The following is a 16,484-nucleotide window of genomic DNA, read 5'->3' on the forward strand; positions in this document are numbered from 1 at the left end:
CTAATTTTAATAAATTTTAAATAGCCCTTCAAACTTATTATTTTTTTTTATCGAAGTTGATTAAATAATAATAATAATAGGAATTTTTATGCACAAAAAAGCCTAATGTAAATATACTTTCATAATTTATTTTAAGATTTATTGAAAATACATAGACCAAACATAAACAATGAAAGTAAATGGATCAAATTGTAACAAAATCCAAAGTACAGGGATTAAAATAATATTTTGACCTTAAAACTCTATAAAGAAATGAAATTCTTATTTGAACTTTGTTATTTGTTTAAAAAATACATTTAGTTTTACCTTTACTTATTAACTTCCATGGTTATTTCAAAATTACCAGTAAGGAAAAACTTCTTTAGAATTTCAAATGGAAACAGAGAAATAAGAAGCGTGTGGTGACAATTTAAGATTGATCTAAATTTTAATTCAAGGTGATCACATTATTTCAAATGAGTGGCAGACCCAAAATTTTTGTTCGAGGACTTTGTTTAGAGTTTCTGAAAAAAAAATAAAACATTTAACTTTATGTTTACTAGATTTATGGAGTTTATACTTTCAATCCAACTCCTTATTTTTTTTAAACAATATGTAAGTAAGGGAACGGAACCTTTAACTTTGAGATCGATAGTACAAGTTCTGTGTCGGTTTAACTAAATTATTGATTTTGAGATTAAAGGTTCGATGGTACAAATATAGCTCAACCGATATAAGAATTGTATTAAGTTACTGATCTCAAACTTTTTCACTAAAATTGAATCTAACTCTCGAGGTCGATACAAGTTTTCTCAACTAAATTAATGACAACATACGAAAGAAACTTTGGTGCTTCATACAACAAAAATTGAAACCAACGAGGAACAACAGCATTCAGTTAAAAGGAGAAAAAAATAAAAATAAAAATACCTGTCTTCACCGAATATTACCATAAAAAAAAAGGGACCGATGAAGGGAAAACCAGCACGGGGAGTGGGGCCGAGCGGCAACTTCGGAGCCGATCCTTGTAACGACACAACCTTCGTGTCTTGAAAAAAATCGTCGTCCCGTAGAATTCAGGGCCAAAGCTTTGCATCGATTTCCATTACCAATGGCGTTTTCTTCTCGTCTATCTCCGATTTCGTTGCCTTCTTCTTTCACTTCCCATTCTGAAGCAGCTTCTCTGTGTTTTACCACCTTCGATTGTCTAAGTCCTCAAAAAAGGCGAAGCTGTACCAAGTTTCGGGGTTTGAATTTCCATCTTCCGCCTTCGATTTCTGCTTCAAGTACGGTGGCCACCGGTGCTGTGTCACCGGCAGCAGTTGCAAATTCGAGTGGGCCAGTTACTTCATTCAGTAATGTAATTGGTTTAATTAGTTTTGCTCCATTTTTATTTCCTGTATATCTTCCCCGTTTGAGAGTTTGTGTCTTTTTTGTTTCTCAAATTGTTCTCTCGCTTTGAATGTTGACTTCAACAGTTGATTGAATCTCTGATTAATCGCGTGGATTTGTCGGAGGATGAAGCGGAGGGTTCTCTTGAGTATCTTCTTAACGATGCCAGCGAGGCTTCAATTAGTGCTTTCCTTGTGTTGCTCAGAGCCAAAGGAGAGACTTATGAAGAAGTAAGTCCGTCATTTAAACTATTTTCTGAATTTGTGTTGGTCATTGTTTCAAAGAATGAAAATATAGTCAAGACATTGTGAATCATCGACATATTTGAAATACTTTGTGTTTGTGCTACACTGCTATTTGTTACAATAAAGAATAAAGATGTAGTTCAGGATAAAATTAGGAAGAACAGCAGAGTAATTTCTATGGTCAGCTAGATGTTTTCTTTTTTCTTTTTCCCGATTATGGAAAAAGACTCGTTTGTTTGAACCTTTCATCGTGAATGTTAAGACCCAACCCCATTTATTGTGTATGCCATGTGCTTGATAAAAGGTCATAAGAATAAAAACATTACAAACATTAATGAATGATTGAAGATAGAGATGAACATCAAGGGAGGAATTATTTGAAAGCACGTTTATGATTAAGCAGATTGTGGGACTTGCGAGGGCGATGATCAAGCACAGTGTGAAGGTGGATGGCTTATTTGATGCCATTGACATTGTTGGAACAGGTGGTGATGGAGCAAACACAGTAAACATCTCAACTGGTGCTTCAGTACTTGCTGCAGCATGTGGCACAAAGGTTGCAAAGGTGAGAAAAAAGATTTTTCTGGTGTACCTTCAACGCTATAATTTTTTGAAACATATTTGAAAGACTATGAACTAAGTGGAGATGACAGTAACCAAGTGCATGTATTGCAGCAAGGGAACCGTTCGAGTTCTTCAGCATGTGGAAGTGCTGATGTCTTAGAGGCATTGGGGGTAGTTATTGATTTGGGACCTGAGGTTAGAGCCTTGCTAACTTGGTTTTGAGTATTTTACTCATAGAATGTGGTTCTTGTTTGTTGACTAGACTAAATAGATGCTTCTACCATAATATGTTAATGTTGACATCACAAGGACGCCAATAAACTGACAGGGCTGTACTTCATTGATATTGGTTTACCACATGTAAATTGGAATCAATAAAGATGTTATTAAACATGCATCTGTTGGCCCTGGGCGTCATATTCATTCCATTCTTTTCACTGATTGCCACATAAGTCTTTATAAGTACCATATATCATATGACACAAATATTGATGAACAGTAGTATGCAAGAATTCTCATAAACCTGTGTGGATTCAAGATTTAAGATTGTCATACTTTTGTGAGAAAATAATTTATATTCATGCCAATAATTCATTTCTTGATCTCTTGAAACAGGGAGTTGCCAAGTGTGTTGATGAAGTTGGAATTGGCTTCATGATGTCTCCCAAATACCATCCTGCAATGAAGATTGTCAGTCCTGTCAGGAAGAAGCTAAAAGTAAAAACTGCATTTAACATACTCGGCCCTATGCTTAATCCGGCTAGAGTCCCCTTCGCTGTTGTTGGTGTATATTCTGAGAACTTGGTAAGGTTTTTATTTCTTTTTTGGTCTCCTTGAGCTGAAGTTTATAATTTCATTCTCCCGTTCTCACAGAAAGGGGTGCATTTATTATTTTCATTATACATGCATTCTTAATTTGAATGAAGCATCATGTTGCTGGATGGTTGTTGATATTAATGCAATTGGCTTTCCGTCAATAGGGATATTCAAAAAACCCGAGGATTCGAAAAAACCAATCAATCCAACCTAACCCATGCAGTTTGGGTTGGGTTGGGTTCAAATAAATGAAAATTTTGTGGGTTGGGTTGGTTCATGGGTTCACCTAAAATAATCCGAACCAACCCAAACCAACCCAAACTTATTGTTAATTTTAATCTATATACATATATTTTATCTTATGATACAATTATATATACATATATTTATTTAAGTTTTTTTGGGATAATTTATTATCTAATAACTCCTAAAAATAGTTTTTTAGCACTTTGGAAAGAAAAATTTATTATATAAATTAAAATTATGTTTAAATCTTAATTCAATATATGAAAATAATTAAATTAAATTTTTTTCGTATTAACATCTTACTTCTTTTTAGAACATAAATTTAAATAAATAATCCGATTAACTCGAACCAACCCAACCCAAATGTTTCATGGTTGAGTTGGGTTGGGTTCATTTTTTAATAAGGGTTATTTGGGTTGAAGAAATTAATAAACCAAACAATTGGGTTAGGTCTAAAAAGTTGTTCAACCCAACCCAACCCAACTCACGAACACCCCTATCCGTCATTACTTTTGAATTAGGAGCCTTAATAATTGTTATTTAGCTGGTAATAAACGTAATCTACAACATAGTTAATGACCAGTTATTTTAAGGAAGCCATTATATTTACTCCATACAAATTTGATCTGCTTCCCTGTGTCGAGTAGCTGACTAAAAGCTACTGTAAGGCTTAGACCAGATGTTTCAATCAATTTACTTCTTGACGCAAAAACATCTCATTTATTGTATTTAATTCATCAACTTTGATTTTGATTGGATTGTGCGGATGTATTCAATTAAGGAATAATATTTTTACTTGCAGGCTTTTTTTTTTTTGAGAAAGTTTGTAGTTCCCTCGAGTTATTTTTCTGTGATGCATATGGTTTTTCGTTAAAAGCCTTGGCACTATCATCTTTTGGTTGGCTATCTTTCCTAATTTCATCTATTAGCACATTGTTCATCATACTATTCTGTGGATAGGTCTCCAAAATGGCTAAAGCACTGCAACTATTTGGCATGAAAAGAGCATTAGTAGTTCACTCTGAGGGTCTGGATGAGATGAGCCCTCTTGGTGGGATTTGCTTTTCAGATTCACTGCTCTTTCCATGTTGATGCTTTAAACACACCTCCCGTCTTACTATTATGCATGTGTATACAGGACCAGGATTTATTCTTGATGTAACACCCGAAAAGATTGAAAAGGTTGCATTTGATCCATGTAAGAATCTTTTGAGTATATGTTGAATTCATCATAGTACGGTGATCATCAATTAGAAAAGTCCATCTAAAATCTTTAAAACTGTGAAATAGTGGATTTTGGCATCCCTCGCTGCACCCTAGATGATCTTCGAGGGGGAGGCCCCGATTATAATGCCGAGGTGATGAAGCGTATATTATCCGGAGAAAAGGGGCATATTGCAAATGCACTTGTGAGTTAATCTTGTTATAAAGTATTTTCCCGTTGAAAATATATGCTGATTTACCACAATATACAGATCCTGAATGCTGCTGCTGCTCTTCTGGTTAACTGCCGAGTAACCACCTTGGCCGAGGGAATTGAGTTGGCTCGGGAAACTCAACAGTCTGGAAAAGCCATGAAGACCCTTGATTTGTGGATAGAACTCTCCAATGTAAGTAGTAGTGTTTACTTCTCAATTTCCATCCGTTTAGTAGCATGCTCATTCCCAGTTTTGAATGATTGCAGAAGCTAAAAGAAGTATATGCCTAGGAGCTCTTAAACTTGAGCTGCTGAGTAAGATTAAGAAGACTGAGAACTTCCCTTTTTTGAATATTGTTTCAAGATGATAATCCGGCCTTTATCAACTGCATTCGACAGTTTGAGTTGACCATCTTTTTGTGATCAAATCAAACAGTTAACTATTTAAATAAAATACATTATCTTTTCTCCTTACTAAGGTGCAGTTGAGGGCGACAGAACTTGAACGAGTCCACTGAGCTAGCACTGGAGTACTGACCATTAACCATGGTGGAGTACGTAGACAATCCTTGTCATAATGTTTGTAATAAAGCTGTTTAAGTTTTATTTTTGGACATTGAGGAGTTTAAGATTGTTATGTCTCGTTTTCATTATGAATAATAAAAATCTTTATACTTAATTGAACCACATACCCATTAATACAAAATTATACATAAAATGTTAAGTCAAGCTCCTTTTGGTGATTGAATTACATAAGAAGCCACGTTATGTATACGGTGTTTCATCATTATTACTAATCAATTCATCAATACATTTTGTACCTAGATGAGTCGTTGTAAACATGAGCTATTTATTTCTGAACTTTTGTTAGGTTAGTTAGTGTAATTGAGAAAGACAAAGGTCAATAGCTCGATTCTTAATTAGAACTAGAACATAGTTTCTTAAAAACACCTACAAAATGAACAAATTTCAAGAATTCCCGGTGCCATTTTGATCCAAGATAATTTTTTTGTTATCATAGTTTTCATATATGCATAAATAAATGTTATTGATTATATTCAAAACTAAATCTCTATGACTCTATCTCTACCCTTTAGACGACAAACTTAAAGTTACAACATTTGACACTTAGACTGTTATAGTTCAAATTCATGAACTCAAACAAATTACTCGTGTCTTTAACCACCTGATCAGCCCTCATGGTTAAGCCAACCATAGAGCAGTAGTGGTAAAGCAAGCAGAACCAATAACAATCCATCCTTATGTTCCAAATATTTAACAATGCAGGAATTCAACCATAGGCATAGATTTCTTCAGCTTCCAGATATTAGATCATTCAAAAAGCCACATTAAAATATTTTCACAACTGTTTTGTACAAACCTCAAATCCATCAACATACATTTGCTTCATTACAAGATTGTGAAGCAGTGAACCAAAGCTCATAGCTGAGCAGAGTTACCGGCAATGGCACCGGCCTCAGTAAGAAGTGGCACTAGCTGACCTCTGTGGTGCTTCTCTGTAACCGCTGCAACGATGCAAATGGGGATAGAAGATGAGAAAAGTTGGGAGAAGTACACACTAACCAGACATAACGTAAAGAAATTAATAGCTGTTCTTACCATCGCAACCACCGATGTGCTTTCCTCCAATAAACACATTAGGCACCGTAGTTTGGCCCGTCCACTCCGCTAAAGCTGACTGAATTTTATCTCCATCACCTTCATATAGATGAATTCCTCAACATAATGTTTGAAGAACACAGTTACAAGCAGAACAGCTCAAAGAACTTGTTATGGGGTAATTATACAACTCAGTCATTAATATTCAATTGATGCCGATCATCATTGTAGACGACCAGAAAATTAAGCTAACACACGTATTATTTCAGCCAGAAAACATTCATTTTACATCTTCATGTTTCATCTTGCGAATGATTCATCCATAATCTGTAGTCAACATTGAGTATTTTACTCAAAACAATGAACAAAACTGCTCTTAGTGCATTGTGCAGGACATTGGATGGGACTCCTAGCAACTACAGGGTTTTCCAGCCCACATTTTCTTTCCATTTTAGAGTAAGTTGCAAAAGTTACTCTTGGGTTAATGGTGCAAGATTTTCTCCTCCCTCTTGACACTTCAATATTTTTTTTCCCATTGAGTAAACTTTTCAATAAACAGGGTTAAAGTTTAAGGGCGTATTACTTGAAACTAACTCTTCTTTTAGAATTTCAATCTCATCAGTCAACTATGAGCTCATATGATGTAACCTAAATGCTAAAAGGAGTAATCTTCTCAGAATCAAGATTGTAAATCTTTTATTAGAATGAATAATGTATTTGATACAATAGTGGAAGATTCCGATTTATAGAGCTTTATTACAAGTAGGGTAAAAATGAAATTAACCTAGAATATTACCTAATTACCCAATTAACCCCTATTCATCTTACATCCCAAAATAAAAGGGAAACACCATTTTCCCAGTTGCAAGCAAATAACTTCCATTAAATTTCGATTTTCAGTTTTCAAGATATAACAAGATTATATTTCAGCAAAAGAACACCTAGAACAAACATTTAATACTTACTTTTTTGGTTCAATTCAATGACCTTATACTTAGCTCCAAGCCGTGTGAGCAGCTGCTTGACACTCGAACAATACCCACAGTAAGTCTTACTGCCATGTGAACAAAGAATAATTGAATCATTATAAGAACAATCTTCCCAAAATTGAAGTATTCTTCAATCTTCAATACCGATAACAATTAGGCCAAATTTCTCAGCAATAAGAGCTAAATCATTCAACATTCTGCACATCTTCATTATCACAGAATCAAACATATTGATAAAAAGTAAATGGTGGGAGAATCAACAAGAAACTCAAACGAGGAAGATCAAAACCCAAATAGAGATTTTCCACTTTGCCTTAACATTTGAAAATTCTGGTAAAACTTGAAAAAATCAGTTCTGGGATAGTGATAGAACCTGAAAACAACAACAGGCTCAGAGGAGATTATCTTCTTAGCTTCGTTAAGCGCTAATTCCAGCTCTTCTTTACTCAATTTGTTTGAGCTGAACCACGACCCCATGACCTCGGTTAATGAGATCAAACAGGAGAGTTTCAAGGATTCTTTGCTATGAAGAAATCGGTATGAATTTGGAAATAGAGGGGAAGAATAAAGGTCAAAAGAGACGAATTTTGATGTCAATTTCACTTGCTGAAAGAGTAAAAGAACAAGCTCGCATGGCCGTCCGAACGCCGAAGATCTTCAATGCCCACGAATAATTTATTTCCACGGTCCAGATTTTTTTCTTTTCTTAATTCTTTCTTTTTCTGAAAAGTTAATTATCTAACCATTGATAAAGTTAGCATTTTAATTTATCTAATTCAAAACAAATCCTAAAGTATTGTCAGTTCGAAGTTAATCTTTAACAAACTTGAAAAAAAAATTATTAAAAAAAAAAACTAACTTAAAAAAAAAATCGTAAAAGAAAAATAATGTAACTATGTTCAGATTGGTTAAGATTGTTTTTTTAATACAATAAGAGAACTAATTTTAAAGTTTATGCTAAGGAGAATCACTAACAAAATTTGAGTGTATGAAGGGCATAAATTAAAATAAAATTAGTCAAGAAGTATTGGAACTACATTAATTTTCTTTTTCTTCTAAATAAAAAATAGCAATTGGAATTAAACTACGTGATCATTTACTATAACTTCCATTTATAGAGATTGATATTTAAGAATTAATTGATTTTGTTAAATAAATATTTAATATATAATATCCATTTCATGTAGTTAAATAGACAAACTCTTAATTGCTTTAAGTCTTCTTAAAGTTGAAACCGATGCTGACATGACTTGCAAATGATTAAAAGACAATGAAGGATTAATCACAGAATATAATGTAAATTTTTTGGATGAATCTTGGGTTTCTTTTTGAGTATAGGTGACCATAGAACCAATTACAACTTAGAACCCAATTGTCTGTAATCTACACCCAAAATGATCAACTATGGGATGATAAGCTACCAATGAATGAACTTCAGAAGATCATACTAATACATTTGTGTTTTTGTTTCACTTGGATGAAAAAATCGTTTCAAATTCCTTGTACAAGCCTTTGGATTTGGACCTGAAATCAGATGAACTTATGGAAGAGCTTCTGCTACTTCTGCTCCTACTTCTCCGCCCCCAAAACCCGGTCCACTGCATACCACTTCCCGAAGGATCATTTGACGTCCCTCCTTGCTCTTTAGTGAAGCTTGCCTTTGCCAACTTTCGAAGTTGTTTCAACCATGGTTTCTCATTACTCGAGCTTCTACTGCCCGACATGTTCCTATCAGACGAGTTATCCATGGTTTCGGAGTCTCCGCTAAGGTTCACGGCGAATATACTTTCCAAGTTTTTAGTGAATCTTTGTGGGAGGAATAGGAGGAGGAATCCAATAAAAGCCACCTTGAGTCCTGAAAAGAATGATTGCGCACCAAAGTCAAGTTGTTTTGCCTGTTTGTACAAAGCATACCATTCATTGATCAGTTGTGGACAGTAGCCTATAAGGAACAGCGCCAGCATTGTTATTCCGAGTTTCGTTTGATCCGTGATTGAAAATTCTTTATCTAAGAGAACTGCGCAAATAGCGAAAAGGCCAACTTCACATGTGTTGGAGATGATCTCAACCAACTGAACTTTTTTCTTGATAAATGGCTTCTTGAGAACAAGGAAAAAGAGCTGAAATGATGAGATGCATAATAAGGTAACTATTGGAGTTCTGGAAGAGAGTGTTTCCTTGTAGGCACCAGCCATGATTCCAAGAGTGACTCGTCTGATAGATTCGAGGAGTGTATAGTATATTCGAAGGATGCCAAACAGCTTCTGGATGAATGGTGCTTCTGCATCTTCTGTTTCATCATCTGACGCAATAATCTGATCGCCACGTTTGTTGGGATTCGCCACAGAAATTTGAGATAACATATACTTTGGAGGACCTCTTAGATCTTCAAACATTGGCCCAAAAATTGTAAGGTAAACAGAGTTTGGCTGGTTTTTCCAAGTCCATTGACTTCTCTTGCCAGGACCTAGAGTTACACGAACAAGTTCTTGGTACCAATGAAATTTTTGGCCTTCTTGATGAACTTCTTTGTACTGAAGTAGCTTCCCGAACGTGATTCCGACTGAAAGAAACAACAGCAAGGCTAGCAAAAGAAGCGACACAATGCCAAGCAACAAAACTCCAACTATTACTCCTGCAAGAGCTCCACCTAGCACAACCAAAATAAAGATCCAAACAAGTTATATTCTTCTAGAAATGCTTTGCTCCCAAGTACATAGGGAGCAAATAAGACAGTTGGAGCAGATAAATTATTCGAAAGTTACCTCTAAATAATGCGCCTGAGGCCATGGACATGGAAGGTAGTACAACAAATGTAATGAATATCTCAAATCTAGGGAAAGTAAGTGCTCCATAACTGCCCCGTGTGTTGTATATTTTCTTTCGACATTTCATAATGAAAAGGAAAAGAGCATGGAGGAATATCAAACTGCCAGCAAAAATTCCAAACCAGAACATGCTTCTATAAAAATCATTCCACCTGCTAGGATAAAACCAACATGTTCATTTGTAAGGAAATTGAATCTCTGTTTAGTCTGTAAACAAGATATAGAAACAAAATGAATTTAAAGATAGAGATGCCATAGCTCAGCAACGATAATGGTTTCATTAGCTCATAACATTCATCAACACATCTAATTTCCAACACTCCAAAGGAACACTATATGATCAAACGAGATCTTTACCGCCATTCATCCATTTTCCTATGCATTTTGAGCTTGGAACTTTGATATTAGAACACAAACAATGGAGAGCTTTACTCCGAGAGAGCCATATTTTAACAAAATGCAGACCGGTTTTTCTCATGATATTCATTCAAAATGAAGCAAGTACTAGGATAAGCATCTTGAACAGAATTTCGATCGCAGGCTCTAATATTTTGAGTATATTTCCTTTCATTTTGATCCATACCAAGAAGAAAGAACCACTATTTGATAATGAAAAAGCAAAACAAGAGAAATACTTACTGACTGTAACTTCCTGCTCCAAAAATATTATCTGCTTGGGGTTTGATATTCTGACTCTGTAAATAAAAAACCATCTTTATATAAAAAAAAAGAAAAAGTTCATCTTCCATTGCCATTAATAGAAGATAAGTCATTCCTACTTACCTCGAAAAATGATCTGTATTCCATTGGAGTAAGTGGCAACCCATATAACTGATCAACCACAGTAAAGTTATTGCCTGGAACCTTGTTTTGCAGAACTTCTGAATGACTAGTTTTGGAAAGATAAGGATTTGATCCAGTAAACGGGCTGTAGCCGCTTAAGTCAGGATGATCATGCTCATCTTCCCATGGAAGTCTAAGGTAAGGAATACTCCATTGCAAGCCCTTAGCAAATTCATAGTACTCGACAGGCAGGGTAACAGGCAACCATATAGATAGCGCAAAAATCTGAATGTGGCAAGCAATTCTCTGCATAAAAGAGAAGCTGCTTAATATGCTGTATTCAAGCAGTTTATTGAACATGTTTATGTTAGCAACTCGAGAAACGGTATTTCAAAGTGGTCGGTGTTTGGATTGAACATCCATCCAAGATGGTGAAGTGAGAATTTTAAGAAAAATTTGGTGCTTGTAACTGAAGAAGTCATGAAAGTTGTCTTCAAACATGTACAAAATGAAGTATCTACTTTAAGCTATGGAATAGAGGGGAAAAAATAAATAGTGAGAGACTGCTTCAAAGTTACATACAAAAATGTTTCTTGTAGGATTATATGTCAGAGAAGAAGATGATCTCATGAATACTCCTTCTGATTGAAGGTTAGCTGTTGATACAGTGAGTAGTCCTGCTGCAAGGGATGTTGCTGTAAATGAAGCAATTGTAAAGATCGAAACGACTGTAGATATCGCCGGTATAGAATCTGCATATTTTGTTCATAACATATCTTATATATAACAATTGAAATAAATTAATGAAAGGACAAGGGATTTATCAGTATGATGCAGACTCAAGTATTTGAATGCTTACAGTGCCACACTTGCAGGATATTTGATGGTAGATTATGATTTCCAGCAACATCAGTCGTTACATTTTCAGGGACACTGACAGATATGATTTCATCCTCAGCTTGTACTTCAACAGAGTAGATATTTCTGCCCATTTCACGAAAGCTGGGCCATAGAAAGATATTATAAAGAAAAAGAAAAGCAGACAATCTGGTTTCATTGAAAACTTAACCTGCATATAAACACTAACTTGCCTCTGCAAACGACCTCCACGAATTGATACACACGATAAGTTGAAATCAAATACAGGCTTAATGAAATTCACGGTGACTGAAAATCTTTTTTCTTTTGTCCTCATATAAGTAGTTGTACTGAGCACCACTGTAGGCCTAAGGGAATCTGAAATTCACAGTATGTATTATGAAATTCTCAGACTTGTGAAGTTCATAAATTATCGATTATTGCCATAGGTGAAGTAAGAAGTTCCGCTAGTAAGTTCCTCAACTAAAAGTATTGTTTACCATAAAGGAAAGTAACTGGTGGAAGTGGTGAAACGGGATTTCCTTGTCTACTTATTATAGAGTTAGGCTTGAGGCTCACTGTGATTATTGCAATTCCAGAAACATTTGTAACCTGAATAGGAAATAGCATATCAAGTGAAACATATACAGATGGACATCAGAAAACAAAAACGAAAACATATACAGTATAAAAACACTAACCCAAAAGCTGAATCTACGATTTCCAAGGCTCCTTCCACTAATTGGAAGCAGCATGCCATCGCTTACTTCAAGAGCATTCAAAACTTCCACAGATGAATTAAGAACTGGTTCTGAAAAGTACAAGTAGACCTTTAGGTTATCAAGTTTGTTTGTTGCTTGTACCAGTCTGGTGTCACTGTTGAGCTGGAGTAGCCTTTCCGGAACACGAGTTTTCAGGTTGGCAAGCAGTTTTCTTCTATCTGGCAAGTTTAGAAGTTTGTGTTACAATTGCAACATAATTAAGAAATGGGAAATAACGATTGTCCAGTAAGCTTACCAAAGTGCACATAAGAAATTGAATTTTCTGTTCTTGTGAATATATTTCCTGCACTATCAGTACAGAATTTCTTATCCATTACTAATATAATTCTTCCATATTGAATGGTAGATGGTAAAGCCACAGAAAGTGAGTATTTGAGCTTGGGCTGAAGAATTTTGAAAGATGATGGCATAACACGCCCTTCACCGTACACCAGTAGCTGCAATGAATAATTTTTTTTTATATCAGACTTCAATTTCTTTCCAGACAATAAAAATGTTTTCTGCCAGCAAAATTAGACAATATGGATATGACCATTTTACATTTAGATATCTTTGCTTCAATATGCTGTAGTTCTGTAGAATCATGGGATACACCATTATTTGATATCCGTTTTGAGGATGTAAAGAAAAATATAAAGACCAAGAAACTTCTCAGCCGTATTGTTAAACAGTACGAAAATGAAAGCAGCCACCTACTCACGTTGCAGGCCTCTACAGATGAACATCCGAAACCTCCACCACCATTACATGGTTCAGAGAAAGAAATATTTACAGAAACATTTAAAGCGTTCGTAAATGTTGTTGAGGCCATAATTGATGCTGTGGGGGGAACAGTATCTGCAAAAGAATGGATAGTAAAGAAATTAGCAGAGTTCAAGGGAGAAAACTAACTCTTTTTTCCTTCAGTTTGTGAATGCTACGTGTGACTGAGGGTGCAAACTAACAAAATTTCCACTTTATTTATTATTATTATTTTAAACTTTCAAATGGAATATATTGTCTTGAAACATGATAGACAAAATTTCTACAAGAATGACGGCTGAAAACAAAAGTTTAAAAGAGCATTTTATGAAGCATAGTGTTATTGAAATTGAAATCGTTATAAAGGGTATGTTCAGTTTCACTACTGATAGATGCTTAATTATGTTTGCATGGAAAGAAAAATAACAGGATTTACACTTCTTCAACTTAAGCAACTAATTACAACTTACAAGTGCTAACTGAAAACATCATGAAACCACTTTCTATTTCTCAGTGAGAGATTTTGATCAAATTCTATCATCTTATGTGAAGTTAAGTGGCTGATGATCCAAGTACTGTTTTGACTGAGAACGATAATTGAGATTCTTATATGCTTACCAACAGTCCACTTGTAGCTAGAACAGCTAAATCCCTTCGACAAATTAGTGCAGACCATGAATTTATGCTCTCCATCCTCCAACTTAGAGAAGAAAATCTTTCTGTCATTGCAGTCTAAGGAGTGGTTATCCAGCTGCAGGAGAGAAGTAGAGGTGCCCTTGAGTATATTATCAATGAAAAGAAGTGCAGTGCAAAGTGAAGATAAACATTAGGAACCACATTTTCCAATTCCAACAAATATAGATCAGAATGTTCTGTTTTGAAGTCCAAATAATCTAGTAGCTATTCTCAGTTAATGGGAGTCAAATTCTGGAATTTCCTAGCCAGAGTCTTCAAAATAAAGACATCAACAGACAAAAATGCTTAAACATCGATGACCTTACCAAATCAACCAACTAAACTGAAGGATTATATTGCAGAAGAAGAAAAGAAATAATAAGAAAGAGAAAGAGAGAAAGCACATGAAGACAACAGCAAAGTAAACAAGCGAGCTCAAAGAACTGATAGAGTTGAAGGTACCGAGCAACTGATGTTGCAGTCCTTGCAATTATTACTGAGGCCATTCACTAAAATTTCAAACACAAATGTGGCTGACTTTAAGCGTGAGAAAGCCTTAGGGGCCTCCAAGAACTTCACAGTGACCTTAGAACCATGGCAGCGAGCTCCAAAGCACAAAAGAGAGAAAATCCAACAAAGACAAACCAAAACAGCAACTTTAAGCAGACCCATTTCAGAAAAGTATTAAGTTTCAGTCTGAGACATGAGGTCAGGAATCAATTGGCACATTTTGAAGTTATGACTAAGGAGGTTGAGCTTTCAGAGTAGGTTATGGCGTGGGAGAAAGAGTGGTGAGGATGAAAATGGAAATGGGAGCTTGGGCAAGGAAATGGGAAGAGCTTACAAGAAACAATAAATGGTCTTAGAAAAAGTGACAGAGATATAGAAGAGGCTAATTTAGTGGTGTTCATGAAGGCTCTAGGAAAGAGAGAGTGAACAAGACTACAAGAGAATGACATGCAACTTACAAGATAAGCATTTTCACAGGCTAATTTAGAGAGAGAGAGAGAGATAAGGAGAGAGATTTTTATATGAAAAATGGACGGAAACCAAGACAGTGAAAGAAGCACCATCGTTTTTTAGCCTAAATGGTCGTTCAGGGGCTTCTATATCTTCACGGAAGTAATTCGAAATAATAAAAGGATTATTAAACAGTTCAAAGATTTAAACAAAGAGTTCTTTTTATATTAGTTAATCAATATAATGGCTGATCTTTTGCACTTGGGAAAGAACCAAAAAAGAAAGCAAACACAAGAAAAGTTAAATAGTCAAATGATTAAAAGAACAAGTACATTTCCACATTCTTAATTCTACAGCTATCCGATGCTATTGCTATGAGAGAAAATAGCAGCCATGCCAGGACGACATTTTCAATGTGTTATTTCAAAGTTCTAAAACTGTTTTCATACAAAAGTTCATGAAGGAAAAAAAACCCTCTTCATTCAGATGGAGTCAGTCAAGTTTTAAACTAATATGGAAGTGAATTTAAAAACACTTCGAATTTTGAGAGGATTGTTAGAGATTTTTCCTGGCTCCTTTCATTTAACCTCAGACCCCATTTGAAACAAACGGCAAATTTGGGATGTCTGGCCCATATTGGAACGAGCAGCGACATGACATCGCCATTAATGGCAAAATAGGAACTCAAGCATTCAATAAGCGGAGAGAGAAATTTCAAGTCGGGTCATCTGTGCTTAGTTTTGGGCCCAATTTCAGGTGCATGGAAACCCTTGTCTTCTTGATGAAAAAGCTTGCAATATGGCTGGCCAATTGGCAATGTCCCGCTTTGGAAAACCAAAGGACAACCTCTGTTTCATTATCTCCTCTCTTTCTCTCTCGAAGCACAGCCTCTGATTCATTATCTCTTTCAGTGTCTCAGTTTGGCTGGGCTTTGGATAAAGACTTAGAAAATGGAAGCACAGCCTCATGTGTCAATGTTAGGAGAAATGGGGAAAATTGATATTATGCCAAATAGAAAGACGACAAAAGAGATAAGAATGTTGACATTAGGGAAGTAGGCAAGATGTGGGTTGATGAAATTTTGGAGGATATGTTGGAAAAATCTAATCTTTTCTTAAAAAGTATATGCTAATTAGCAAGGTATGCAAAGAAATAAAGAATAATTCAAGATTATGAAGAATTTGATAATGAGGTTTTTTGTTGAACCAAAAAAGGGGAGCTTTGGATGTAGAAGAAACCAGCTTCAGAGCTCAAAACGAATTGAAAATGGGGTTAGTTGTTACCATTAATGAGAGGTAATGTGGATTGTACTATATATGAACGTCAAAATGTTTGATCAATGAAGAAGGAAGCCAAGGTCACAAAGGAAGGGGAAAAAAAGAAACCATTTTGGCGTTTCGAATTTACTTCAAAATGTGATATAGTATCAGAATATTAATGGCATTGATGATTGAGGTCTTGGTTGTTGAACCAGAAATGGTGAGTTGCGTATTTTATACGATAAAGATGTTCGAATTTGAGCTATGGCTAAATTGGGAAAAGGGAAAGAAAGTCGGATCATTCACTGTTCATATTCATTCTCTCACTGC

The 16,484-nt window shown here is 35.3% G+C and overlaps 3 protein-coding genes across 8 annotated transcripts; 1 reads left to right on the forward strand and 2 right to left on the reverse strand.

The window, feature by feature from the left end:
- Nucleotides 1-781: 781 nt before the first annotated feature.
- TRP1 (tryptophan biosynthesis 1) lies at nucleotides 782-5,343 on the forward strand. Its single transcript, XM_039038219.2, has 10 exons — nucleotides 782-1,339; nucleotides 1,458-1,601; nucleotides 2,020-2,181; nucleotides 2,292-2,375; nucleotides 2,796-2,984; nucleotides 4,203-4,293; nucleotides 4,381-4,440; nucleotides 4,533-4,651; nucleotides 4,718-4,852; nucleotides 4,927-5,343. Exons 1-10 carry the CDS (start codon nucleotides 1,091-1,093, stop codon nucleotides 4,948-4,950), a joined length of 1,257 nt encoding a protein of 418 aa, XP_038894147.1. The 5' UTR covers nucleotides 782-1,090; the 3' UTR covers nucleotides 4,951-5,343.
- A 590-nt stretch (nucleotides 5,344-5,933) lies between these two features.
- GRXC1 (Thioredoxin superfamily protein) lies at nucleotides 5,934-8,058 on the reverse strand. The gene is made up of 4 exons (XM_039038220.2): nucleotides 7,642-8,058; nucleotides 7,245-7,333; nucleotides 6,280-6,378; nucleotides 5,934-6,185 (listed from the first exon to the last, which is right to left on the reverse strand). The coding sequence occupies exons 1-4, from the start codon at nucleotides 7,743-7,745 to the stop codon at nucleotides 6,100-6,102; spliced, it is 378 nt and encodes a 125-aa protein (XP_038894148.1). The 5' UTR covers nucleotides 7,746-8,058; the 3' UTR covers nucleotides 5,934-6,099.
- A 488-nt stretch (nucleotides 8,059-8,546) lies between these two features.
- Nucleotides 8,547-15,853, reverse strand: LOC120082862 (uncharacterized). 6 transcript variants are annotated; one of them, XM_090316610.1, is made up of 14 exons: nucleotides 14,398-14,920; nucleotides 13,879-14,011; nucleotides 13,220-13,356; nucleotides 13,060-13,092; nucleotides 12,755-12,956; nucleotides 12,439-12,677; nucleotides 12,238-12,349; nucleotides 11,971-12,115; nucleotides 11,739-11,881; nucleotides 11,462-11,631; nucleotides 10,880-11,185; nucleotides 10,736-10,791; nucleotides 10,034-10,248; nucleotides 8,547-9,918 (listed from the first exon to the last, which is right to left on the reverse strand). In XM_090316610.1, the coding sequence occupies exons 1-14, from the start codon at nucleotides 14,605-14,607 to the stop codon at nucleotides 8,738-8,740; spliced, it is 3,282 nt and encodes a 1,093-aa protein (XP_090172736.1). In that variant the 5' UTR covers nucleotides 14,608-14,920; the 3' UTR covers nucleotides 8,547-8,737. The 6 variants fall into 6 exon arrangements, with proteins under 6 accessions (XP_090172736.1, XP_090172735.1, XP_038894141.1 ...); XM_090316609.1 differs by having other exon boundaries at nucleotides 10,034-10,251; nucleotides 14,398-14,817; XM_039038213.2 differs by lacking the exon at nucleotides 13,060-13,092 and having other exon boundaries at nucleotides 14,398-15,853.
- Nucleotides 15,854-16,484: the final 631 nt, after the last annotated feature.

This window comes from Benincasa hispida, chromosome 8, assembly GCF_027475165.1.
Source record: "Benincasa hispida cultivar pf3 chromosome 8, pf3_genome.v1.1, whole genome shotgun sequence".
NCBI classification, from domain to species: Eukaryota; Viridiplantae; Streptophyta; class Magnoliopsida; order Cucurbitales; family Cucurbitaceae; genus Benincasa; species Benincasa hispida.

Coding starts and splice junctions, on each gene's coding strand:
- GRXC1 (XM_039038220.2), bottom strand. CDS start 7,745: ATGGGGTCGTGGTTCAGCTCAAACAAATTGAGTAAAGAAGAGCTGGAA. Junction 7,334..7,641: donor GAGCCTGTTGTTGTTTTCAG/GTTCTATCACTA, acceptor TTCACATGGCAG/TAAGACTTACTGTGGGTATT. Junction 6,379..7,244: donor CATTGAATTGAACCAAAAAA/GTAAGTATTAAA, acceptor ATCTATATGAAG/GTGATGGAGATAAAATTCAG.
- LOC120082862 (XM_090316609.1), bottom strand. CDS start 14,607: ATGGGTCTGCTTAAAGTTGCTGTTTTGGTTTGTCTTTGTTGGATTTTC. Junction 12,957..13,059: donor TGAAGCAAAGATATCTAAAT/GTAAAATGGTCA, acceptor TATTCATTGCAG/CTACTGGTGTACGGTGAAGG. Junction 10,252..10,735: donor GGAGCAGGAAGTTACAGTCA/GTAAGTATTTCT, acceptor GTTTTATCCTAG/CAGGTGGAATGATTTTTATA.
- TRP1 (XM_039038219.2), top strand. CDS start 1,091: ATGGCGTTTTCTTCTCGTCTATCTCCGATTTCGTTGCCTTCTTCTTTC. Junction 2,985..4,202: donor GTGTATATTCTGAGAACTTG/GTAAGGTTTTTA, acceptor TTCTGTGGATAG/GTCTCCAAAATGGCTAAAGC. Junction 4,652..4,717: donor GGCATATTGCAAATGCACTT/GTGAGTTAATCT, acceptor CACAATATACAG/ATCCTGAATGCTGCTGCTGC.